At 39.6% G+C, this 27,633-nt stretch overlaps 1 protein-coding gene across 1 annotated transcript in view; it reads right to left on the reverse strand.

Annotated features, from left to right (window-relative positions):
- Positions 1-27,633, reverse strand: part of pappa2 (pappalysin 2) — a gene marked incomplete at its 3' end in the record, with an annotated part of 201,019 nt that overhangs the window by 8,592 nt on the left and 164,794 nt on the right. The window contains exons 28-29 of the mRNA XM_080438933.1: positions 25,434-25,505; positions 2,136-2,234 (exon numbers count right to left, since the gene is read on the reverse strand). Of these exons, the coding sequence (XP_080295059.1) occupies positions 2,136-2,234; positions 25,434-25,505 (171 nt within the window). The remainder of the gene's footprint in view (positions 1-2,135; positions 2,235-25,433; positions 25,506-27,633) is intronic.

The raw sequence follows: 27,633 nt of genomic DNA on the forward strand, positions 1-27,633 counted from the left end.
GGGTTAACAGGAGCAAAGCGAGGGGAGAAGCAGGAGCAGGGCTCCTGATGTGTTTGTTTGCTCAGGAGGAAGTCTCCTGCACTGAGAGGTGGTTTACAGACCTCATGCTGAAGAGAGAGAGAGAGAGAGAGGGATTTCTCCTACCAAGAAATCCTCAGTGTTTATGGAACTCTGAGAGCGTTCAGAACTCACCCAAACGGACCCGCCTTCTTTCACCAAGTGCATCATGGGTGATGGTCAGCGGTGGGAAAAGTACTCAAAGGTTTGACCTTAAGTAAAAGTATCAATACTGCAATGTAAAAGTACTCCGTTACAAGTAAAAGTCCGGAATTAAAATTTTACTTGAGTGAAAGTACAAAAGTATTGGTATCAAAATGTACCAAAAGTAAAAGTACTAAAATGTTTGAAAATAGCAGATCTACAAGCTCACAACGCGTCGCATCGGCTATTTTCAAATAGCCTCGGTATAAAATAGGGCTGAAGTGGTTAATGTATGTTTTATAATGTAACAATGTATATCTGCAAAGTAACTAGTAACTGAGGTTTTCAAATAATTGCAGTTGCCTCTGAGATGTAGTGGAGTAGAAGTAAAAGTATAGACAATTGGAAATACTCCAGTAAAGTAAAAGTACCTCAAAATTGTACTTTAAGTGCAGTACTACTTAAGTAAATGTACTTAGTTACTTTCTACCACTGGTGATGCTTTTGAATTGCGCTTTAGAGGCTTCATCTTCGATTAGACACACACGCACGCACACACACGCACACGCACACACACACACACACACACACACACACACACACACACACACACACACACACACACACAGAGTGAGCCAAGCGGCGCACTTGCCTTTTTGCCCGACCTCTTGAAGGCCGATATTTCAAAACCATGATTCAATCATTCAGATTAGGTGCAGCCTAGCCTAACAGCTGGAATATCTTTCTGAATATACGACTCTCTGGCCAGACAGACCACACAGGAGGGTTGAAGAACAAACCAAAGCAGGAGAAAGTAGGATAGAGGTTTGAAAACAACTCTTGGGATCTCGTGTCTATACGCTGCTAGTAAGATCAGTGACTGAGGCAGTAAAGTAACTCATTACATTTACTCAAGTGCTGTACTTAAGTGCAATTTTGAGGTATTTTTTTTATTACTTTACTGGAGTATTTCCAATATTCAGTACTTTTACCTCCACTACATCTCGGATCCAAATATTGCACTTTTACTCCACTACAATTATATGAAAACTTTTAGTTACTAGTTACTTTGAAGATTTTGAAAATGATCACAAAACATACATTAACCACTTCAGCCCTATATACATTTCGGCCATTTGAAAATAGCAGATCTACAAGCTCACAACGCGTCGCGATGCGACGCGTTTTGAGCTTGTAGATCTGCTATTTTCAAAATATTTGTATTTTTTTTTTGTGAAATGGGACCTTTTGCATAATGAGTACTTTCTGCTTTTGGTACTTTAAGTACATTTTGATACCAATACTTTTGTACTTTTACTCAAGTAAATGTTTTATTCTGGACTTTTTACTTGTAACAGAGTATTTCTACCTCGCAGTATTGGCACTTTTACTTAAAGAGGTGGTGCCATGTTTTTGCACTTTTTCTGTTTTTCATGTGTCTATGAGGTTGATAGAACTTCATTAAGCCCCCCGGTGGTGTTTTTATGGTGTTTTATGTCTTCTCTGACTATTTGGAGTTTCTTCCTGGAGGCTGAAACCTTGAGGGTCAAACGTGCCAATAGAGAAACAGCGCTTTAGTGACATCACAAAGCCCACACCCTCCCCCTCATTATCATAACACAACAGGTGTGGGCATGAGGAGGAGGAGGGACTAGGACAGGTGGGTGGTGCTAAGGTGGTGGAGGAGGTGCTAAGGTGAGAACCAGGTATACTTAATGCACTGGTGGGTGTGTCTACATAAAAACAACATTTTAACACTTACTATACACTTTTGTTTTGTTGAAAAAAATCCTTACATAATAATAATACCTTATGATCAGGTTTTAGGGTTGAAAAATATCATGGCACTCCATCTTTAAGTAAAGAAATTGAGTACTTGTTTCCACCACTGGGGGCAGCAGGTGTATCAGTATATCAGTGGGAGAAGACCTCACCTTTCTGGTGGAGAGCGTAGACGGGCAGCAGTCTCCTCCGTCGTACTGGCAGTAGGCGCGGTTGTTGATGGTGTCGCACCAACCGTCTGCTCCAAACGGCTAAACGCAAAGACACAGAAAACAGCAGAACGCGTTCATTAGGCTCAGCAGCTCCCAAATATATCTGCTCATTTAGAATTGCATCTGATTATTAATTAAAAAAACAAAAACAAACAGAGACCACATTATTCACTCTTTTCCAATCAACTAAAAGTACAAATAAAACAAGAAATACAATGCAGGACAATATAGTGTTGTGCATTGCATTGTTTTTTTTCTATCAATTAGTCACCCCATGGAGACTTGAATTAATGGACTTTTTTTTTCTCGCATTCTTAAAACAATAATTTGATGACCGGCAGCGGTTCCGGTAGGAGAAACGAAAGAGTCTCCTTTGTGTCTCCTGCCGGAACCGCTGCCTGCTGGTCATCAAATTATTGTCTTAGGAATGAGACAAAAACTAAAAGATATCCATGAATTCAAGTGACTAATCCATAGAAAGATTAGTTTTTTTGGGTGAACTATCCCTTTAATGAAGTAGGGCGGGCAGACAGACAGACAGACAGACAGACAGACAGGCAGGCAGGCAGGCAGGCAGGCAGGCAGGCAGGCAGGCAGGCAGACAGACAGACAGACAGACAGACAGACAGACAGACAGACAGACAGACAGGCAGGCAGGCAGGCAGGCAGGCAGGCAGACAGACAGACAGACAGACAGACAGACAGACAGACAGACAGACAGGCAGGCAGGCAGGCAGGCAGACAGACAGACAGACAGACAGACAGACAGACAGACAGGCAGGCAGGCAGGCAGGCAGGCAGGCAGGCAGGCAGGCAGGCAGGCAGGCAGACAGACAGACAGGCAGGCAGGCAGGCAGGCAGGCAGGCAGACAGACAGGCAGGCAGGCAGGCAGGCAGGCAGGCAGGCAGACAGACAGACAGACAGACAGACAGACAGACAGACAGACAGACAGACAGACAGACAGACAGACAGACAGACAGACAGACAGACAGACAGACGGTGCATTGGTCAGGATTGTTAGCATGTTAGGTGTACTTCACACATTGCTCAGGAATACCAGATGACGTCAATATTCGCAAAACCGTTTCAGAAACCCTTTGGTCAGGAGGAGGAGGAGGGAGTCAGACTCTGCAGTGGCACGCAAATTGTCCAATTCAGGTTACATAAAAAATCTCATGCGTCATAATGAACGCAAATGTTTTTTAACGTTCTCGACTTAACCTTGAGGGCTTTCCCTGACGTGCCAACAATACAAAAAACAAGGGGCGAGTGCCAAAGATACTTTTGGCTTTCCCCTGCGGCCCGATGGAGTCATTTCAAAGGATTAAGCTTCTACCTGAACTCTCAGCGCAAGAGGGAAGAAAGCAGCTGCTGGGAAGATTTCTACCGAGCTTTTTTGCTCACTTCAAAGAGTTCTCTGGTCCAAGAATCCCTTCTCCTTTCCCAGCTAACCTGCCATGCCATAAATAAATCTATTTAATCGCTCTGTTTCTGACTAAATGCTTTTCCAGTAATTACATACACCAGACCACCAGGGCCAAATCGTTGAATATCTTTATGTAAATCTTCCAATTAGGCCGCCGTGCGTCTGATATGTTTGTGTGCTCGCTGATGCTCAATGATCTATCACCGTGGCGATGCCAAATTCTGTTTGGATCGGAAACAATCGCAGAGTGCTGCAATTAATTGTCTAAAAAGTCGCTCTATAGCAGCACCATTGAGCAGTGGTGGAAAAAGTACCCAAATGTTTTACTTAAGTAAAAGTATCAATACTGCAATATAGAAATACTCTGTTAAAAGTAAAAATCCAGAATTAAAAATTTACTTGAGTAAAAGAGCAAAAGTATTGGCATCAAAATATACTTAAAAGTACCAAAAGTAAAAGTACTAAAATATTTGAAAATAGCAGATCTACAAGCTGCTATTTGGTGCTCAATGGTGCTGCTATAGAGCGACTTTTTAGACGATTAATTGCACCACTCTGCGATTGTTTCCGATCCAAACAGAATTTGGCATCGCCACCGGGATAGATCATTGAGCTTGTAGATCGGCTATTTTCAAATAGCCTTGGTATAAAATAGTACTAAAGTGGCTAATGTATGTTTTGTAATATCATAATTTATATCTGCAAAGTATCTAGTAAGTTTTCAAATAATTGTAGTGGAGTAAAAGTACAATATTTGCCTCTGAGATGTAGTGGAGTAGAAGTAAAAGTATTGGAAATTAGAAATACTCAAGTAAAGTACAAATACCTCAAAATGTTACTTAAGTACAGTACTTAAGTAAATGTACTTAGTTACTTTCCACCACTGCCATTGAGGCTGCGCTGCTCCGTACACCCAACTAGAAGAAATGGACTCAAGTGGTTAAGGGTTCATCCACCTCGCTCAGCAAGTGTCACGCAGTGGTGGAAAAAGTACTCAATTGTTTTACCTAAGTAAAAAGTATCAATACTGCAATGTAGAAGAAGTATGTTACAAGTAAAAGTCCGGAATTCAACATTTACTTGAGTAAAAGTACAAAAGTATTCGTATCAAAATGTACTCAAAGTACCAAAAGTAAAAGTACTAAAATGTTTGAAAATGGCAGATCTACAAGCTCGATGACCAGCGGCGGCTCCGGTAGGAGACACAAAGTGTCAACTTTGAGTCTCCTACCAGAGACATTAGCATCTTTCCGTCATCAAATTATTGTCTTAGGAACAAGCGACAAAAACAAACAAATCTCCATGAATTCAAGTCTCCATGGGGCGACTAATCCATAGAAACAAAGTCATTTTGGGGGTGAACTATCCCTTTAACATTTACCCCCTGGATTCCTTGTATCATGTTGCACTCAAACCGCCTGATAGACCCTGAATATGAATCACACAATGAGGGGTCGATACAAAACGCAACATTTAGATCAAAATGTTACTTTTGTTTTGACCACTCTTCACCAAATTAGGTACACGCCATCTTGGGAGTCATGTGACAATGAGCATCCAACGGCATTTTAACATTCCGTACCATTTGCCTGGGTGGGCCACCCAGCCTGGTGGCTTATTCGCAGTTGTAGAAAGTAACTAAGTACATTTACTTAAGTACAGTATTTCCAATTTCCAATACTTTTAGTTCTACTCCACTACATCTCAGAGGCAAATATTGTACTTTTACTCCACTAAGATTATTTGAAAACTTTAGTTACTAGTTACTTTGCAGATATAAATTATTACTTTATAAAACATACATTTAGCCCTATTTTATACATAGTTTATTTGAAAATAGCCGATCTACAAGCTCACAACGCGTCGCATCGCGGTCGGTCGGTCGGTCGGTCGGGCGGTCGGGCGGTCGGCCACACAGCGCGCTGAACATAAATATCCTCCTGACACGAGGCGAGGAGCGTACAGGTACGATTAGGAACAGCCAATGATGATTTAGTAGGCTCTTCATGGTCAGAACGTTATCAAGCACAGATCGGACATTCTTGTGAGTTTGCCATCCTCTGCCAGGTCAAATTGTTGTTTTATCCCTTCTTTTTTTAGGCGAGCTTCACTCCTCCAATAGCATTCTTTAACAAGACATTATTTCAACAACTTCCCTCCTCTTTCAACACCCCCCCCCCCTTTACCCAGAATGCCCTCCAAGCTGTTATGTCATGAGCCATGAGCCAAGCGTGAGTTACATTGATAAGAGGGATGGTGTGAGGGTGATGTGTGTGTGTGTGTGTGTGTGTGTGTGTGTGTGTGTGTGTGTGTGTGTGTGTGTGTGTGTGTGTGTGTGTGTGTGTGTGTGTGTGTGTGTGCAGTGGTGGAAAAAGTACTCAAATTCTTTACTTAAGTAAAAGTACCAATACTGTAAAATAAAAATACTCTGTTACAAGTAAAAGTCCAGAATTCAAAATTTACTTGAGTAAAAGTATAAAAGTATTGGCATCAAAATGTACTTAAAGTACCAAAAGTAAAAGTACTAAATGTTTGAAAATAGCAGATCTACAAGCTCACAACGCGTCGCTTCGCGACGCGTTGTGAGCTTGTAGATCGGCTATTTTCAAATAGCCTAGATATAAAATAGGGCTAAAGTGGTTAATGTATGTTTTATAATGTAATAATAATTTATATCTGCAAAGTAACTAGTAACTAAAGTTTTCAAATAGTAGTGGAGTAAAAGTACAATATTTGCCGCTGAGATGTAGTGGAGTAGAAGTAAAAGTATTGGAAATTGGAAATACTCAAGTAAAGTACAAATACCTCAGAATTGTACTTAAGTACAGTACTTAAGTAAATGTACTTAGTTACTTTCCACCACTGCACGTCACCGGGCAGGGCTTTGTACTTTATACCAGGACTTTGAACTTGGAGTAAAGTAAAGTATGTCAGTAATGTTAACTCCGCCCACCTCATCGCTCCGCCTAACACAGTCCAAACCAAGAAGCACATTTTGTACAATACTGAAATGTAGAAATACTCCATTACAAGGTAAAAATGTACTTGAGTAAAAGTACAAAAGTGTTGGCATAAAAATATACTTAAAGTACCAAAAATAAAAGTAAAGTAAAATAAAAGTACTCATTATGCAGAATGTCCCATTTCACAAGTTTTCAAAAACAAATATTTTGACAATAGTAGATCTACAAGCTGTGAGCTTGTAGATCTACTATTTTCAAATGACCAAAATGTATGTAGGGCTGAAGTGTTTCATGTATGTTTTGTAATAATAATCTAAATCTACAAAGTAACTAGTAACTAAAGTTTTGAAATAATTGTAGTGGAGTAAAAGTATAATATTTGCCTCTGATATGTAGTGGAGTGGAAGTAAAAGTATAGAAAATTGGAAAAGTTAAAATACAGTATTTGAGTAAATGTACTTGGTTACTTTACACCACTGAGAACAACCGTATACAACAACCTTTAACAACTATCCTGAACTATGCAGAAGAAACGGACTGAAAATACTATAGGGAATACAAAGGTGAGATCTGACACCTTTGTATCTGACAAGCCCAACATTACATTACATTACATTACATTACATTACATTACATTACATTAATTTAGCAGACACTTGTATCCAAAGCCACTTAATAAGTGCATTCAACATAGGTAGGGAACGGAACTACTAATCACCAGAAGTTTTAAGTGCATTCTCTTCTAAAACAAGCAACTAAGAGTATACCTAGCGCTAAGACGGGAGCATACCTGAGAGCCATCTCAGGTATGCTCCCGTCTTATATTTGTGGTATGTTGGAGCAGAACCCTAGCTCCTACCAGACCCGCTCAAGTGATTTCCTAACGCTCAAGGTTCTATTTGCTCATACAGAGCTAGGCAAAGCAGCATTCTCTGTTAGTGCTCCATCTACATGGAATGAGCTCCATAAGTCCCTAAAAATCAGATCACTGCCTTCCTTGGGTCAATTTAGGGCAACGGTTTCCGACACTTTTATTCCAGACTGTAACTGCTTTAATTACATTTCTAATGTATCTGTTTTAGTTCTTGAAAACATTTTGAGTATTCTTTGTCGTCTGATCATTTAATATATTTAATATTGATGTATGTATCTCTGTTGATATTATTGTTGTATCTCGGCTACATTGAAAATGAGGGCCTGCCCCTCGACTGTATTCCGAGTTGAAATAAAGGTTATGATGATGATGATGATGAAGGTAAAAGTGCAATATATCAGCTACCTACTTTCATAAACAGATGAGACAAATAGGAAAATCACATGAGCAAGAGCTAAAACAAATAAGTGTATCGAATAAATGATACACAACCAGGCCACACAAACAGCTATGAGACATGATGTTCCAAAGAATTATGAGGTTGTAGATATGGCCAGTTGCTATATTTGGAGAACTCCGATTCCACTTAGTTTCATATTAAAAACCCACAACTCATCCATTCTGTCCAATAGCCTGTGGAGATCTAGGTGAGTTATGGCAGAAAATACTCAATATTCAATGCAGACATGGTCGGTTAATGGGAAGTTAAGTCTAAGTCAATATTTGACTTCCTTCTCCGCCACTGAGATACTAAGTGCATCAAATGACTTTGCAAAGAGGCTGATATGAACTGGAAGTCCTGTTTCAGTATTTATAGTCAGAGGAACGTTATGAAAGATTACTTAGAATAATAGCAAACAGGATGATATTCAGGGCAATCACTGTGGCTGTACTGTTAGCTCGGTTCTGTCTAGGTCAGGGGTCTTCAACGTTTCCCCCCCCCCCGCCCCCCGTTGACAAAACGGCCCGGGGGGTGGTGGGCCGGTTCGGACCAAGATGCCAGGGCTGAATTTTGGTCCCAGTCCGGCCCTGGATGGACCCCCTCTATGTATAAAATTGTATGTCATCTTTTTTTGTTTTAATTGGTCTGCTCTTTTTTCCCTCTACACCAAACCTCTTTGCCAAAAATAGCCGACAACTATTCTCACCTCGCGCTGCGAGGCGTTGTGAGCTTGTAGATCTGCTATTTTTTGGCTAAAGTTCTCCTCAGAAAAGGGATGCTAGGGTTCAAGTGGTTAAGGTATAAAATATCATATCACACAAAGATTTGGCGGACCGGACCCCCTGTAGTAACTTTGAGGACCCCCTAGGGGTCCCGGACCCCCTGTTGAAGACCTCTGGTTTAGGCCACAGGTTCTCACACTGGGGTCCACGGACCCCCAGAGGTGTCCCCAGTAGAGCTCTTCACGGCCCCCCCCGATTCCGAAAATACCCGACAGGACCCGAGACCCGCACGGGTCGGAGCCGTGTTTATCCAAATCACTCGGGGCCGGGTCCATCATTATGTGTGATACCAGAGTGGAGGCGAGTAGTATGCTGTGTGTGTGTGTGTGTGTGTGTGTGTGTGTGTGTGTGTGTGTGCCCTAGTGTGTAGTGCTGTAGTATGCTTACTGTGTGTGTGCCCTAGTATGTAGTACTGTAGTATGCTTACTGTGTGTGTGCCCTAGTGTGTAGTACTGTAGTATGCTTACTGTGTGTGTGCCCTAGTATGTAGTACTGTAGTATGCCTACTGTGTGTGTGTGCCGTAGTATGTAGTACTGTAGTATGCTTACTGTGTGTGTGCCCTAGTGTGTAGTACTGTAGTATGCCTACTGTGTGTGTGCCCTAGTGTGTAGTACTGTAGTATGCTTACTGTGTGTGTGCCCTAGTATGTAGTACTGTAGTATGCTTACTGTGTGTGTGTGCCGTAGTATGTAGTACTGTAGTATGCTTACTGTGTGTGTGCCCTAGTGTGTAGTACTGTAGTATGCTTACTGTGTGTGTGCCCTAGTATGTAGTACTGTAGTATGCCTACTGTGTGTGTGCCCTAGTGTGTAGTGCTGTAGTATGCTTACTGTGTGTGTGCCCTAGTGTGTAGTACTGTAGTATGCTTACTGTGTGTGTGCCCTAGTGTGTAGTACTGTAGTATGCTTACTGTGTGTGTGCCCTAGTATGTAGTACTGTAGTATGCCTACTGTGTGTGTGCCCTAGTGTGTAGTGCTGTAGTATGCTTACTGTGTGTGTGCCCTAGTGTGTAGTACTGTAGTATGCTTACTGTGTGTGTGCCCTAGTATGTAGTACTGTAGTATGCCTACTGTGTGTGTGCCCTAGTATGTAGTACTGTAGTATGCTTACTGTGTGTGTGCCCTAGTGTGTAGTACTGTAGTATGCTTACTGTGTGTGTGCCCTAGTGTGTAGTACTGTAGTATGCCTACTGTGTGTGTGCCCTAGTATGTAGTACTGTAGTATGCTTACTGTGTGTGTGCCCTAGTGTGTAGTACTGTAGTATGCTTACTGTGTGTGTGCCCTAGTGTGTAGTACTGTAGTATGCTTACTGTGTGTGTGCCCTAGTATGTAGTACTGTAGTATGCTTACTGTGTGTGTGCCCTAGTGTGTAGTACTGTAGTATGCTTACTGTGTGTGTGCCCTAGTATGTAGTACTGTAGTATGCCTACTGTGTGTGTGCCCTAGTGTGTAGTACTGTAGTATGCTTACTGTGTGTGTGCCCTAGTATGTAGTACTGTAGTATGCTTACTGTGTGTGTGTGCCGTAGTATGTAGTACTGTAGTATGCGTACTGTGTGTGTGCCCTAGTGTGTAGTACTGTAGTATGCTTACTGTGTGTGTGCCCTAGTATGTAGTACTGTAGTATGCCTACTGTGTGTGTGCCCTAGTGTGTAGTGCTGTAGTATGCTTACTGTGTGTGTGCCCTAGTGTGTAGTACTGTAGTATGCTTACTGTGTGTGTGCCCTAGTATGTAGTACTGTAGTATGCCTACTGTGTGTGTGCCCTAGTATGTAGTACTGTAGTATGCTTACTGTGTGTGTGCCCTAGTGTGTAGTACTGTAGTATGCTTACTGTGTGTGTGCCCTAGTGTGTAGTACTGTAGTATGCTTACTGTGTGTGTGCCCTAGTGTGTAGTACTGTAGTATGCCTACTGTGTGTGTGCCCTAGTATGTAGTACTGTAGTATGCTTACTGTGTGTGTGCCCTAGTGTGTAGTACTGTAGTATGCTTACTGTGTGTGTGCCCTAGTGTGTAGTACTGTAGTATGCTTACTGTGTGTGTGCCCTAGTATGTAGTACTGTAGTATGCTTACTGTGTGTGTGCCCTAGTGTGTAGTACTGTAGTATGCTTACTGTGTGTGTGCCCTAGTATGTAGTACTGTAGTATGCCTACTGTGTGTGTGCCCTAGTGTGTAGTACTGTAGTATGCTTACTGTGTGTGTGTGCCCTAGTATGTAGTACTGTAGTATGCTTACTGTGTGTGTGCCCTAGTATGTAGTACTGTAGTATGCTTACTGTGTGTGTGCCCTAGTATGTAGTACTGTAGTATGCTTACTGTGTGTGTGCCCTAGTATGTAGTACTGTAGTATGCTTACTGTGTGTGTGCCCTAGTATGTAGTACTGTAGTATGCTTACTGTGTGTGTGTGTGTGTGTGTGTGTGTGTGTGTGTGTGTGTGTGTGTGTGTGTGCCCTAGTATGTAGTACTGTAGTATGCTTACTGTGTGTGTGCCCTAGTGTGTAGTACTGTAGTATGCTTACTGTGTGTGTGCCCTAGTATGTAGTACTGTAGTATGCCTACTGTGTGTGTGCCGTAGTATGTAGTACTGTAGTATGCTTACTGTGTGTGTGCCCTAGTATGTAGTACTGTAGTATGCCTACTGTGTGTGTGCCCTAGTATGTAGTACTGTAGTATGCTTACTGTGTGTGTGCCCTAGTATGTAGTACTGTAGTATGCCTACTGTGTGTGTGCCCTAGTATGTAGTACTGTAGTATGCTTACTGTGTGTGTGCCCTAGTGTGTAGTACTGTAGTATGCTTACTGTGTGTGTGCCCTAGTGTGTAGTACTGTAGTATGCTTACTGTGTGTGTGCCCTAGTATGTAGTACTGTAGTATGCCTACTGTGTGTGTGCCCTAGTATGTAGTACTGTAGTATGCTTACTGTGTGTGTGCCCTAGTGTGTAGTACTGTAGTATGCTTACTGTGTGTGTGCCCTAGTATGTAGTACTGTAGTATGCCTACTGTGTGTGTGCCTTAGTGTGTAGTACTGTAGTATGCTTACTGTGTGTGTGTGTGCCCTAGTATGTAGTACTGTAGTATGCTTACTGTGTGTGTGCCCTAGTATGTAGTACTGTAGTATGCTTACTGTGTGTGTGCCCTAGTATGTAGTACTGTAGTATGCTTACTGTGTGTGTGCCCTAGTGTGTAGTACTGTAGTATGCTTACTGTGTGTGTGCCCTAGTATGTAGTACTGTAGTATGCTTACTGTGTGTGTGCCCTAGTATGTAGTACTGTAGTATGCCTACTGTGTGTGTGCACGGCTGCACTAATCAGGAGAGAAACGCAATGAAGTGCTGTTTCACTTGTTTGTGATATTTTAGACTGACCTAGGATCAGCAGCCACATGAATGGCTGTGCATCTTGCGTGATGTTTTAGGCTGGTTTAAGATCAGACTACTGCAGCACAACAAGAGAAAGGTTGGTGTTGCGCACCGCCATGCTGCAAGGCAAGCACCGCCATGCTGCAAGGCAAGCACCGCCATGCTGCAAGGCAAGCACCGCCATGCTGCAAGGCAAGCACCGCCATGCTGCAAGGCAATCACCGCCATGCTGCAAGGCACCGCCATGCTGCAAGGCAATCACCGCCATGCTGCAAGGCAAGCCAGCTGCCGGGATGGTCTGGAAACACCGCTGTGCAAAATCATGGATTCCTCTGACGAGGTGAAAGCAAAGCTTTGATCATAAAACGGTCATTGGTCAGAGGTATTAAATGAATACCTCTGCACATATTTATTTATATACTTGTCTAGTTTCATATGCTCTTTTTTAAAGGGGTGTCTGGGTCGGGTCTGTCTTGGAATCTCGGCAATAATCGGATTTCGGGGAAAAAATTAATCAGCGGTCCAATTAGAGTCCGGGTCCGTAAAAAGTCGGAACGGCTCATTTTTCATAAATATTAATGTGAGATATAGTGACTAATTCATAACACCCTCTTCTTACTGTACTCACTACCTTTCTCATATTTTGTAACGTCTAATAATGTTTTGATTGCCCGATATTATGTGACAGCTAACAATGTTTGTGATCTTTGTCTACAGATTAAAATAGACCAGAATTTTGCATAATTAGCTAACAGTCACATACTGCAACATGTCTGCTTATGTACATGTCATTAGTTACACACACACACACACACACACACACACACACACACACACACACACACACACACACACACACACACACACACACACACACACACACACACACACACACACACACACACACACACACACACTTCTAGACGGCCCCTCGCCCCCCCCCCCAGGTAATGCGTCCTAAAAACATTTCATGAACTGTTTCATGGCATCCATCTTTCTGTTTTCTCTTTGGCTCACCATAGATCTGTGCTGTTGCCCCTCTATGCCGTCCAGCAAAGCATTAAACAACAAGAATAATCAACCCAAAATAAATATTAATTGCTTCTGACACCATCGGGGGGGAGATTACACACAGAAAAAGCCTTCTTCCACACAGAAACAACATTCACGTCTGCTGCAAGTGTGAGCTAACCACACTTTGTAGATTAACACATTCAAACCGCATCTCTGTCATTGTTTTGATTTCTTCGGGCTATTCAAAAATGGCAGATCTACAAGCTCATAGCGTGTCATAGAGTGCCATGCTATGAACTTGTAGATCTGCTATATCTTGGAAAAATCGGCAAAAAATGTTTACTCAAATCTTTGCTTCTGGGGGATTCTACAAATGTCTTCTAAATCCTAACAGTTTTTTGAAAAAAACTTATGTTGCTATAATATCAGTGGTTCTCAAAAATGATATGTATTTGGCCGTGGACCCCCCCCATCTCAAAATATTGTGTTCCAGAGACCCCCAGAAGTTGTGAAAGAGTTCAAAATGTTTGCTTTAAAAATATATATGTTCAAAGATTTGCACAAACAAAAAATGCAGATCTACAAGTTCATAGCGCGGAATGAGCTTATATATTGGCTATTTTTGAATAACCAAATAAATCTTAAATCGGCTATTTTCAAAAGGCCAAAATGTATAGGGCTGAAGTGGTTAATGTATGTTTTGTAATAATAATCAAAGTCCTCAAAGCAACTAAAGTTTTCAAATAATTGTAGTGGAGTAAATGTACAATATTTGCCTCTGAGATGTAGTGGAGTAGAAGTAAAAGTACTGAAATTTGGAAATTCTCCAGTAAAGTAAAAATACCTCAACATTGTACTTAAGTACAGTACTTGAGTATATGTACTTATACTTTAAATGTAGTTACAGTCACAGATGCGTTCCCGGTCTTAGCGGGTTAAAGCCAAACACCCTGACACAAACAGAGTGAGGCAATGCAGTGGCGGCACCGTGCTCCAGCGAGGCAACAAGCTCCAGCCTAAGCGTAATGCACAGTGAAGGCCGTAGCACTTAACTAAATAAACTCCATGGCAACCAGAGAAATGCTAAATGTTCTAAGGGATCCGTGTGTCCACAGTCACCACTTCCTGACTGGGGTCTCCCCTGAGCTGCTCTCAGTTAAGTAATTACCTCCCCTATGAAACACACTGTTTGGTTTGTAACTCAAATTAACCCTTTCAAGACCCAATCTACAAAATGTCTTCTAAAACTGTTGAAAAAAAGTGGTTCTGAAACTTTTTAATGTCAAGGACCCCAAACGTTATGTATACCGACCCCCCCTCCCATCTCAAAATATCTTGTTCCAGGGACCCCCCAGCAGCAAAGATTTGAGTTGAAAATGTTTGCTTTAAAAATATATACATATTCAAAGATTTGCACACATTTTCACGATAAAAAGAAAAAAAGCAGTTCTACAAGCTCATAGCGCGGCGCGAAGTGGTGCACTATGAGCTTGTAGATCTGCTATTTTCGAATGGCCAAAGTAAATAAAAAACGGTTCAAGTGGTTAACATCTAAAGTGACACAGATGCGTTCCCGGTTTTAGCGGGTTAAAGCTTGCCTGCAGTTTGAGGAAAACACTCAGTGAGTTTTTTTTTCAAGTCAAAGCAGTTCATCAAAGCTGGATGTACAGTAACTGTTCAATTACCATTGTAATCGCATTCCTTTGAGCTATACGTTCTCAACTTGTGACACAACAGAGGCAAATATAAACGGTTTGTAAACAAGTTTCATTCACAATTTTGAGGTATTTTTTTTACTTTATTGGGGTATTTCCAATTTTCTGTACTTTTTACTTCTACTCCACTACATTTCAGAGGCAAATACATACAATTATTTGAAAACTTTAGTTACTAGTTACTTTGCAGATTTTGATTATTATTACAAAACATACATTACACTTCATATATATTTCGGACATTTGAAAATAGCCGATCTACAAGCTCACAATGCAATGCGATGCGACGCATTGTGAGCTTGTAGATCTGCTATTTTCAAATGATATTTATATACATTTGAAAACTTGTGAAATGGGACATTCTGCATAATAAGTACTTTCTACTTTTGGTACTTTAAGTACAAGTAAAAAATGGGACTACTTGTTCCACCACTGCTTACAATAGAAGATCAGTGCCACGAAAAGAGTTTAAAGTAAAAGTCTATGTTGAGTCTTATATACGCTCAATCAGTGGTGGAAAGTAACTAAGTACATTTACTTAAGTACTGTACTTAAGTACAATTTTGAGTTATTTGTACTTTACTTGAGTATTTCCAATTTCCAGTACTTTTACTTCTACTCCACTACATCTCGGATCCAAATATTGTACTTTTACTCCACTACAATTATTTGAAAACTTTAGTTACTAGTTACTTTTCAGATACAAATTATTATATTATAAAACATACATTAACCACTTCAGCCCTATTTTATACATAGGCTATTTGAAAATAGCCGATCTACAAGCTCACAACGCGTCGCATCGCGACGCGTTGTGAGCTTGTAGATCTGCTATTTTCAAACATTTTGGTACTCTTACTTTTGGTAATTTAAGTACATTTTGATGCCAATACTTTTGTACTTTTACTCAAGTAAATTTTGAATTCCGGACTTTTACTTGTAACAGAGTACTTCTGCATTGCAGTATTGATACTTTTACTTAAGTAAAACTGTTGAGTACTTTTCCACCATACGCTCAATACAGTTCCTTCTTTAGTTCCAGGTGGGTAAAGCTACAGGACTGGAGAGTGACCACGTGATTCATCACATTTAGACCTGGAACAAATCTCATTTTAACATTTATTTGGGCTATTCAAAAATAGCAGATATGCAAGCTCATAGCACGGCACAGAGTGCCACCTCTAAGAGCTTGTAGATCTGCTATTTTTGAAAAGAAAGTCTTGAAAATGTGTTCAAATCTTTGAATATATAAATATTTTAATCAGTGGCCCTCAAACTTGTTCAAGGACCACCCAAAATGATATGTTTTTTGGCAGCAGACCCCCATCTCAAAATATGTTGTTCCAGGGACCGCCCAGCGCAGCACTCGGTGCCGCGCTATGAGCTTGTATATCTGCTATTTTTGAATAGCCCAAAGAAATGTTTAAAATGACACACGGATGCCTTAATGGGTTAACACAGGCCTACAGCAGTGGTGGAAAAAGTACTCAAATGTTTTACTTAAGCAAAAGTATCAATACTGCAGTGTAGAAATACTCCGTTACAAGTAAAAGTCCGGAATTCAAAACTTACTTGAGTAAAAGTACAAAAGTATTGGTATCAAAATGTACTTAAAGTACCAAAAGTAAAAGTACTAGAATGTTTGAAAATAGCAGATCTACAGGCTCACAACGTGGCGCGATGCGACACGTTGTGAGCTTGTAGATCGGCTATTTTCAAATAGCCTAGCTATAAAATAGGGCTAAAGTGATTAATGTATGTTTCATAATGTAATAATGTATACCTGCAAAGTAACTAGTAACTAAACGTTTCAAATAATTGTAGTGGAGTAAAAGTACAATATTTGCCTCTGAGACGTAGTGGAGTAGAAGTAAAAGTACAGACAATTGGAAATACTCCGGTAAAGTAAAAGTACCTCAAATTTGTACTTAAGTACAGTACTTGAGTAGATGTACTTAGTTACTTTACACCACTGGCCCACAGTTCAAACAAACAGATCCCCGGACGTTTGGGAGGCCATGGGATGCCTGGGCGTAAATGATGCATGGCTGCAGAAGAAGAGTTCAATGCTTTGATTGGCTTGTTGTGACACACCCCTCATTACATTCTTTGTCCTGATTCGCCCAAGCAAACCACCGTTTTTTTTCTTTTTCTTCACTTCCTGGAAGGAAGCGTGCAAAGAAAGTATAAAGAAAAGAAAGACAAATCCATGAAAGCATGCGAAAAGAAAAGAAAAGAAAAGATAGCAACTAGAAATTCCTCCTGTTTTATGGCCTCTCTCTGTCTCTCTCTGTCTCTCTCTGTCTCTCTATGTCTCTCTCTCTCTCTCTCTCTCTCTCTCTCTCTCTCTCTCTCTCTCTCCATTAATCCATTAAAACCGGGAACACATCTATGTAATTTTTTTGATTTATGTGGCTATAGCAGATCTACAAGCTCGTAGCGCGGCACCGAGTGCCGCGCTACGAGCTTGTAGATCTGCTATATATTTTTTTTAATCTTGAAAATGTGTGCAAATCTTTGAATATAATATATATATATATATTTTTTTAAAGCGAACATTTGAAACTCAAATCTCTTCTCACGGCAAAATACGAATAATTTTGGGGGTCCTTGACAGCGGCGGACTGGCCATTTGGCGTACCGGGCATTTAGGTGGGCCACTGGGCCAGTGGTCCGCTGGGCCACCAAAAATAATAATAATATATATATATTTTTTTCTTCCGTTTTAGGATTATTACGGTCATTTCCGGGTCGCGCGGCCCAATTATTAGTTATGTTATTGTTTGGGCTCGGATGCTTCCCAGCAGGGGCCTCAGTGCGGCTGCAGAGTTCATGTGCAGGGCTGGGCTGAAACAGTGAAACGCCCCCCCCCCCCCCCCCCCCCCCCCCCCGGCTGGTCCGGACCAAAATGCCAGGTCTGAATCTTGGTCCCAGTCCGGCCCTGGTCCTTGACATGACAAAGTGTGAGAACCACTGACATGGTACGGCAGCAACTTAAGTGTTTTTCAGAAAACTGTTAGGATTTAGAAGACATTTAATTGTAGATGCTACGGCGATGTTGGTCTGCATGGGAAGGGAAAGACCTACAAACAGCAGGTCCAATGCCTCCGCTGACCTTTTGGACTGATCATCATAATCAGAGACAGAGAGAGAGAGAGAGAGAGAGAGAGAGAGAGAGAGAGAGAGAGAGAGAGAGATCCCAACGGTTTTCACTTGTGTTGCTACGGTATAATATCAGTGGTTCTCAAACTTTTTATATTGTATATGTATGTATTTGGCCGCGGACCCCTATCTCAAAATATTTTGTTTCCAGGGACCCCCATGACCCCAAAGTTTTTCAAAAATATCAGAATATCAGAAAAAAATAGCATATCTACCGAGCTTGTAGATCTGATATTTTTGAATAGCCAAAGAAATCTAGTGAGAGAGACAGAGACAGAAACAGAGAGACAGAGAGAGAGAGAGAGGCATAGAAGCCATCTGGATGAGATCTGGCATGGAGCGTGTGCAGCACATGTGCTGTTGGTATAATTTACAGTGTTGTCATGGAGTGGTCGGGTTATAAGCAACTGTTTTGCCTAGCAACAGCCATGGGAAGGTGGAAGGGGAAAACGCAGCGCCGGCTGGCAGGTAGCGGGAATATTTTAACCCATTGAGACCGGGAACGCATCTCATGCGTCATTTTTTTTCTTCATATTTATTTGGGCTATTTAAAAAATAGCAGATCTACAAGCTTGGTAGATATGCTATTTTTTGAACAATCGTGAAAATTTGTGAAAATCTTTGAATATACATATTTTTTGAAACAGCATTTTTTACTCAAATCTTTGCTCCGGGTGGGGAAGGGGAAGGGGGGTCCCTGGAACCACATATTTTGAGATGGGGGTCCGCGGCCAAATACTTACAATGTTTAGGGGTCCTTGACATGAAACAGTTTGAGAGCCGCTGATATTATAGCAACACTTATTTTTTTTCCAGAAAACTGTTTGCTCACATTTTCACGATTTTTCTAAAAATAGCAGATCTACAAGCTCATAGCGCGGCACTCGGTGCTATTTTTGAATAGCCAAATAAATCTAAAAGAATTACACAGATGCGTTCCCGGCCTTAATGGGTTAATACTGTGAGACATCAACAGTTTATTATTATGTTCCATCGAGCAGTTCCAGGCTTTGCCGAAAAACCTTAACGGACGGTTTGACGAATAAGATTCTCCGGGTTTATGATGTCAGATGATGTACTGTCATATAATATATAAATAATATGTACTGTCATATAATATATAAATAATATGTACTGTAATATAATATATAAATAATATGTACTGTCATATAATATATAAATAATATGTACTGTAATATAATATATAAATAATATGTACTGTCATATAATATATAAATAATATGTACTGTAATATAATATATAAATAATATGTACTGTCATATAATATATAAATAATATGTACTGTAATATACTATATAAATAATATGTACTGTATTATAATATATAAATAATATGTACTGTAATATAATATATAAATAATATGTACTGTCATATAATATATAAATAATATGTACTGTAATATAATATATAAATAATATGTACTGTCATATAGTATATAAATAATATGTACTGTAATATAATATATAAATAATATGTACTGTAATATAATATATAAATAATATGTACTGTAATATAATATATAAATAATATGTACTGTCATATAATATATAAATAATATGTACTGTCATATAATATATAAATAATATGTACTGTCATATAATATATAAATAATATGTACTGTAATATAATATATAAATAATATGTACTGTAATATAATATATAAATAATATGTACTGTAATATAATATATAAATAATATGTACTGTAATATAATATATAAATAATATGTACTGTAATATAATATATAAATAATATGTACTGTAATATAATATATACATAATATGTACTGTAATATAATATATAAATAATATGTACTGTAATATAATATATAAATAATATGTACTGTAATATAATATATAAATAATATGTACTGTAATATAATATATAAATAATATGTACTGTAATATAATATATAAATAATATGTACTGTAATATAATATATAAATAATATGTACTGTAATATAATATATAAATAATATGTACTGTAATATAATATATAAATAATATGTACTGTAATATAATATATAAATAATATGTACTGTAATATAATATATAAATAATATATACTGTAATATAATATATAAATAATATGTACTGTAATATAATATATAAATAATATGTACTGTAATATAATATATAAATAATATGTACTGTAATATAATATATAAATAATATGTACTGTAATATAATATATAAATAATATGTACTGTAATATAATATATAAATAATATGTACTGTAATATAATATATAAATAATACGTACTGTAATATAATATATAAATAATACGTACTGTAATATAATATATAAATAATACGTACTGTAATATAATATATAAATAATACGTACTGTCATATAATATATAAATAATACGTACTGTAATATAATATATAAATAATACGTACTGTCATATAATATATAAATAATACGTACTGTAATATAATATATAAATAATATGTACTGTAATATAATATATAAATAATACGTACTGTAATATAATATATAAATAATATGTACTGTAATATAATATATAAATAATATGTACTGTAATATAGTATATAAATTATATGTACTGTAATATAATATATAAATAATATGTACTGTCATATAATATATAAATAATATGTACTGTAATATAATATATAAATAATATGTACTGTAATATAATATATAAATAATATGTACTGTAATATAATATATAAATAATATGTACTGTCATATAATATATAAATAATATGTACTGTCATATAATATATAAATAAATATAAATAATATGTACTGTAATATAATATATAAATAATATGTACTGTCATATAATATATAAATAATATGTACTGTAATATAATATATAAATAATAAGTACTGTCATATAATATATAAATAATATGTACTGTCATATAATATATAAATAATATGTACTGTCATATAATATATAAATAATATGTACTGTAATATAATATATAAATAATATGTACTGTCATATAATATATAAATAATATGTACTGTCATATAACATATAAATAATATGTACTGTAATATAACCGCTCAAATGATATTGGGGGGGCGATAAAATAATAACGAAATTGACTTGTTTTTTTTTACGGCGTAAAATGTAAAGCATCTATTTAAATAAAAGTCAAATTATTGATTTCTGAATAATACTCTCAAAAGTCAAAGTGCATTATTAAAGAGCTACTCAGTTACTTGTTGTAACTAGTTACTTATTTCCACCCCCGGAAGTAGCCTGTATAGTGCACTTCCAGTGTTGCCAGATTCTGTGAGAGAAACAAGCAACCAGGTCTAGGAAAACCAGCCCAAAAGAAGCAATTATGGGCCGCATGAGCACTTTAAACATGTACGTCAGCTATTTGAAAATAGCAGATCTACAAGCTAAGCATCCTCAGCACGTGTTGTGAGCTTGTAGATCGGCTATTTTCAAATCAAATCTTGCAGGGAAATTAATAATAAGCAGATCTGGCAACCCTGTGCACTTCACAGTCAGTGTTTTTAAACTGTTACACATTGTCCGGGCCGTGAGCACATGTATGGTGTAATCATGTCTAACCACACATGGATCCTAACAGACAGAGAGCCAGACAGTCTGAAGCTCTGCTGTAATCACAGGGCAGGTAGCCTACCAGGGACGGTCACAATGTGAAGCACATTTGAAACCTGATAAAAGACAGGTAGAAATAGTTTTTTCCGGGAACCCTTTTAATCCATTGAGACCGGGAACAGCATCAGTTTAACCACTTTAGCCATTATCTTATACTACTAGGCTATTCAAAAAAATAGCAGATATACAAGCTCATGAACTTGTAGATCTGCAATTTCTTTAAAAAATTGTGGATTTCTTTTTGCAAATCTTTTAATATGTATTTTTTAAAACAAACATTTTTTTTAACTCTGTTACAACTTCTGGGGGGTCCCTGGAACAAAATGTTTTGAGATGGGGGTCCACGGCCAGATAATTTTTTTTTTTAAACTGCTAGGATTTAGAAGACATTTTATAGAATCCCTCCAGAAGCAAAGATTTGAGTTATAAATGTTCACTTTAAAAATATATATATTCAAAGATTTGCACAAGATTTTTCAAAAATAGCAGATCTACAAGCTCGTAGCGCGGCACTCGGTGCCGCGCTACGAGCTTGTAGATCTGCTGTTTTTTAATGAACCCAAAGGAATCTAAAAAATAACACAGATCTGCGTTCCCCCGGCCTAAATGTGTTAAAAGCTGTCCAGAGATCCATCTCTTGATGTTGGGACTGGCCAAGGCTAATGGATTAGCTGATAAAAGGAAATGGACAAATAGCCAGATGACAAGCAGCAAACCAGTGTTCTAGCCTTATAGCATCTGCAGCGGAGAACCAGTTTGGTTCTCTTGCTTCCTGATTGCTCATGGAAACCTAAAATACCAATAATAAGCTGCTGAACAAACGGTGCTGTTATCGGTATTTGACAGTGAATTGATTTCTAACAAAGTGTTTTTTTTCTCTGGGCCTCGCTGGGGTGGGCCCCCCGCTCTCTCTGGTACTATAGCTAGTAACAGCTGCCTGCCAAGGTATATCTGAAGACCATATTATGAGCAACGTTTCTATTTCTATTTTTCCGTCAGAAAACGAGGGCGTACCGCATTCGATTAACTAGCAGACAGTCTCGCTCGCCCGCTCACAGCACACACACACACACACACACACACACACACACACACACACACACACACACACAGTAGCTATACAAGTAAGACGCGGGAAGCGAACGCAGCCCTAATGTTTTTTTTGGTCTTTTTTAAATTGTTATGTTGTGTATTTACGGACTTGTAATCCGTGTTATTTCACCGTGATGGGGAGAGCGTAGAGAGAAAGTCACGTGACTGCCTCCATGTATGGAAGTGTGTGTGTGTGTGTGTGTGTGTGTGTGTGTGTGTGTGTGTGCGCGCGTGCGTGCGTGCGTGCGTGCGTGCGTGCGACTGCATCTCTGTCCAGGCTTGGCAGGTGTAGTGCACTCTGGCGCACTCTGGCGGCTGCACACAGGCAGTGCAGGCAGTGCACACAGTGCACACACACAGAGACACACACAACCCGAGCACGGTTTCATAGTAAGCTCCACTTGGGCCCAAACACAGTATATTACACAGCTAGTGACTTGAAAACCGTTCTCCTTTTTCGGATTATTGTGAAATTATTCTCCGACTGGTTGTATAGCTTCAAATTCTATAAAATAAAGGTGCAACAAAGCTAAATGTTGGTATAGCTATAGTAAAGCTTAACCCTTGCATCACCAGGCCTCCCACACGGTGGAAAGCATGGTTTTCGTTTATCTATTTATTTGCAGCACCAGATCAGTGTGATCCGGTCTAGAGAGCTCACTCTCCAGATCCAATCACTCGCATGGATCAGCAACCTGCAGGCCATTTGACAGTGGTGTAAAGTAACTAAGCACATTTACTCAAGTACTGTACTTGAGTACAATTTTGAAGTATTCTTTACTTTACTGGAGTATTTCCAATTTTCAGTACTTTTACTTCTACTCCACTATCAGTGGTGGAAAGTAACTATGGATGAGTATTTTGTCCCCCACTGTATATAAGAGTCAAGTAACAGCACTTCTACTTGAGTAGGATCCTCGTAGTACTTTAAGACACCTATATTTCTACAGTAGGTCCCCTTAACACTCACGTGACGGCCGTCAGCCCATCCCATACGCAGCCTGGGTTAAAGGTATCATGACATTCATGTTTACACCACATTCAGAGTCTTTGTCCTGGTCCTTCAAACGTGTACAAAAAGTTTTAACTGAAAATTCCACTCCAGTGATTCACTGCAGGTGTTTTTGTCTCACATTTCTAAAGCCTTTTCAACTGCAATGAAAAAAGAAATCTTTGCCTGCGGGTGTCGCTGGTGAGGGATTTTGCCTGTCAATCATCGCCTCTGCTCCGCCCCCCCCAAAGGAAAGGATAGGGGAGGGGAGGGGCGAGCAGGAGAGTGGGCGGGATTAATCGACTGTGACCTCACTGTCGAAGGGCCAAGCTCAGATTACTTTTCAGCCTAATTATTCAGAAAACCCCAGACCACAGAAAATCCACTGAATGTTCAAAGTTCAGATTTTTTGGGTGTAATTGAGGTCATAAAACCCCCAAAAAAACATAAAAAATTAAAAAAGTGAAAATGAATGTCATCGAACCTTTAAGGTCGATATGACCGTTCGTTTCCCGCTATTCCATTGGCCAGTCTCTCCCCCCTGGCTCCAGACGATCCGACACCTCGTCCCCCTGCGCTGCGAGGCACAGCGGGGGATTCTATTGTCTTTTAAATACCTATTAACATACCAGCTCACATATGTTGTCAGACTACTTGCAGGCAGAACATTATAATATAGGCTAACTGGGAACGTGCATGTGTAACTTCACTAACTTGTAATAGTAACTGCAGATCATGTATGTACAAAAATATATATATATATATAAACTGCGCGATCTGTAGCTTACATTAAACTCTTGAGTTTAATGTAAGCGTCTCCTCTCCTCCTTATGTCAGCGCAACAAGTGAACACATCGGTATGTTCCACAGTGCAGCTGTTTAAAAAGTGTGTGTGTGTGTGTGTGTGTGTGTGTGTGTGTGTGTGTGTGTGTGTGTGTGTGTGTGTGTGTGTGTGTGTGTGTGAGCAGTGGTGGAAAAAGTACTCAAATTCTTTACTTAAGTAAAAGTACCAATACTGCAATATAAAAATACTTTGTTACAAGTAAAAGTCCAGAATAAAAAAAATACTTGAGTAAAAGTACAAAAGTATTGGCATCAAAATGTACTTAAAGTACCAAAAGTAAAAGTACTAAATATTTGAAAATAGCCGATCTACAAGCTCACAACGCGTCGCGATGCGACGCGTTGTGAGCTTGTAGATCTGCTATTTTCAATTAGCATAGGTTTAAAATAGGTTTAAAGTAGTTAATGTATGTTTCATTATATCATAATTTATATCTGAAAAGTAACTAGTAACTAAAGTTTTCAAATAATTGTAGTGGAGTAAAAGTACAATATTTGCCTCTGAGATGTAGTGGAGTAGAAGTAAAAGTATTGGAAATTGGAAATACTCAAGTAAAGTACAAATACCTCAAAATTGTACTTAAGTACAGTACTTAAGTAAATGTACTTAGTTACTTTCCACCACTGTGTGTGAGTGTGTGTGTGTGTGTGTGTGTGTGTGTGTGTGTGTGTGTGTGTGTGTGTGTGTGTGTGTGTGTGTGTGTGTGTGTGAGTGCCTCGAATTCTCGACATCAATAACATATCTGTGTTAGCACATGCAGAGACTGTAAAATATGCTCGTGCTAACGCACACATACACAAACACACGCATGAGCACACACACACTACCACACACCCATACGCACACATACACAAACACACACACGAGCACACATTACCACACACACCCACGGACAGGACAGGAATGTGGTCATGCATATTTGGGATGTCCAGACTCTTACCTCACATGACTGGATGCAGTGAACATGCTGAGGGTCAGGATGCCAGCGCAGTCTCCCCGTGCACACCATGCTCTGTGGAGAGATCATACATAATATAACACAAGTAAGACGCGCGAACGCGGGAAGCGAACGCAAAAAAAAAAAAGAATATGAAAAACAAATATTTAAAAAAAAGTAACCAATAAAAAAATTTAAAAAAAATACAAACAAATTCTGCGTTAAAAGGAGCATCTTAGAAAAATAGAAATTCACAAAAAAAAAACTTTTAATGTTTTTGAACAATTCAACAAAGTGTTTGAAGTGCCTGTTTCACCCACTTCCGGGGGGCGGAGCCAAAATCCGAGCCCGAAGTATTTGTTCGTAGACCCCCACTTAGGGGGGGTAGAAAAGGTTTCGGAGCGATTCGGGCACTTTTCATTTAACATGGGGTTTCAATGGGGAGTTTTTAGGAGCCTTCTCCGGGGCGTGGCTTCCGGGGGAAGGGGCGGGCTTAAACGCAACCTTGACAGGTGTGTTCAGTTTTCAAAGACCTTTCATTTGATGTATGGTACGTCTAAATTGGACATTTACTTATCTCAGAGGAGCTGCACGCAGGCAGTGCACACAGAGACACAGACACACAGAGACACAGTGCACACAGAGACACAGAGAGAGACACAACCCGAGCACGGTTTCATAGTAAGCTCCACTTGCGCGTTCGCAATAACATTAATCCTCCTATAATTCCACAAACCTCTGAGACCAAACCTCTGAGACCAAACCTCTGAGCCCCAAAAAAAATCTGCCCGGTTTTCCTCAGTGCCTGATGGAGCTATTGATCTCAAATTGCACACAGCCATTGACCATTACCATGTGCATGGGACTGCGAAGCCCGTTTTTCGATATCACTAAATCTCAGCTGTTTATTCGCATTTTTACGTCAAATAATGTCGCCATGCTTACGCTGGCTGCTCAAACTGTGCATATGCGTCGCATCTACAGCCCCACTGCGTTACACTGTTGCACACACAGAACACTCGCCTCCGCTTGCCGTGTATGCGCGGACACGCACGTGCGCATGCACGTTGGGGAGGCACGTGTCAGAATGTGCATTATTTGTGTTCGCACGACGGCCGCGCGTGTGTGTGTTCGCGACGGGGGACAGCTCTGGCCGCATGAGGATGTACCGTGGTGTGTGTGTGTGTGTGTGTGTGTCTGTGTGTGCGCTCGCGACGGGTCGCGCGTGTGTGTGTTTGGGATGGCTCCGGCTGTTAGATCTGTATATGCGCAGGTGTTTGTGTGTGTTCTCTGGCTCCACGACGCGGCGACGGGATGTGCGTGTGTGTGTTTGCGAACGCGGGAGGAGGCGCGGCGAAGCCGCGCCTCCGACCAAGTGGAGCTTACTATGTAACCCTGCTTGGGTTGTGTCTCTGTGTCTCTGAGTCTCTGTGTCTCTGTGTCTCTGTGTGCACTGCCTGTGTGCAGCTCCTCTGAGATAAGTAAATGTCCAATTTAGACGTACCATACATCAAATGAAAGGTCTTTGAAAACTGAACACACCTGTCAAGGTTGCGTTTAAGCCCGCCCCTTCCCCCGGAAGCCACGCCCCGGAGAAGGCTCCTAAAAACTCCCCATTGAAACCCCATGTTAAATGAAAAGTGCCCGAATCGCTCCCAAACTTTTTCTACCCCCCCTAAGTGGGGGTCTACGAACAAATACATCGGGCTCGGATTTTGGCTCCGCCCCCCGGAAGTGGGTGAAACAGGCACTTCAAACACTTTGTTGAATTGTTCAAAAACATTCCAAGTTTTTTTTTGTGAATTTGTATTTTTCTAAGATGCTCCTTTTAACGCAGATTTCGCGCGTCTTATTTGTGTACACACTACAGAGTACAAACTCACTTTCCATCCCTGATACACTGTCTGTTCACAGCGCATTAAAACTGCACACTTTGGGTGCTCATATCCCCCGACGGGTATGGTCTAGTATAACATAATATAACATAACATAATGTACCATTAATATAACATAACATGATATAACATTTATATAACATAACATAACAGCCTCCCTGTGCACACCATGCTCTGGAAGACAGATACTATACAACATAACATTAATAAAACATAATATTACACGGCTTGGTTGAATGCTCGATTCTGATTGGTCAGTCATCGGTCATTATTTCTGGATAATGACCGATGAGCTCTATAACGGACCG

This window comes from Gymnoscopelus braueri (genome assembly GCF_963280865.1).
Source record: "Gymnoscopelus braueri genome assembly, chromosome: 10".
In the NCBI taxonomy this organism is placed as follows: Eukaryota; Metazoa; Chordata; class Actinopteri; order Myctophiformes; family Myctophidae; genus Gymnoscopelus; species Gymnoscopelus braueri.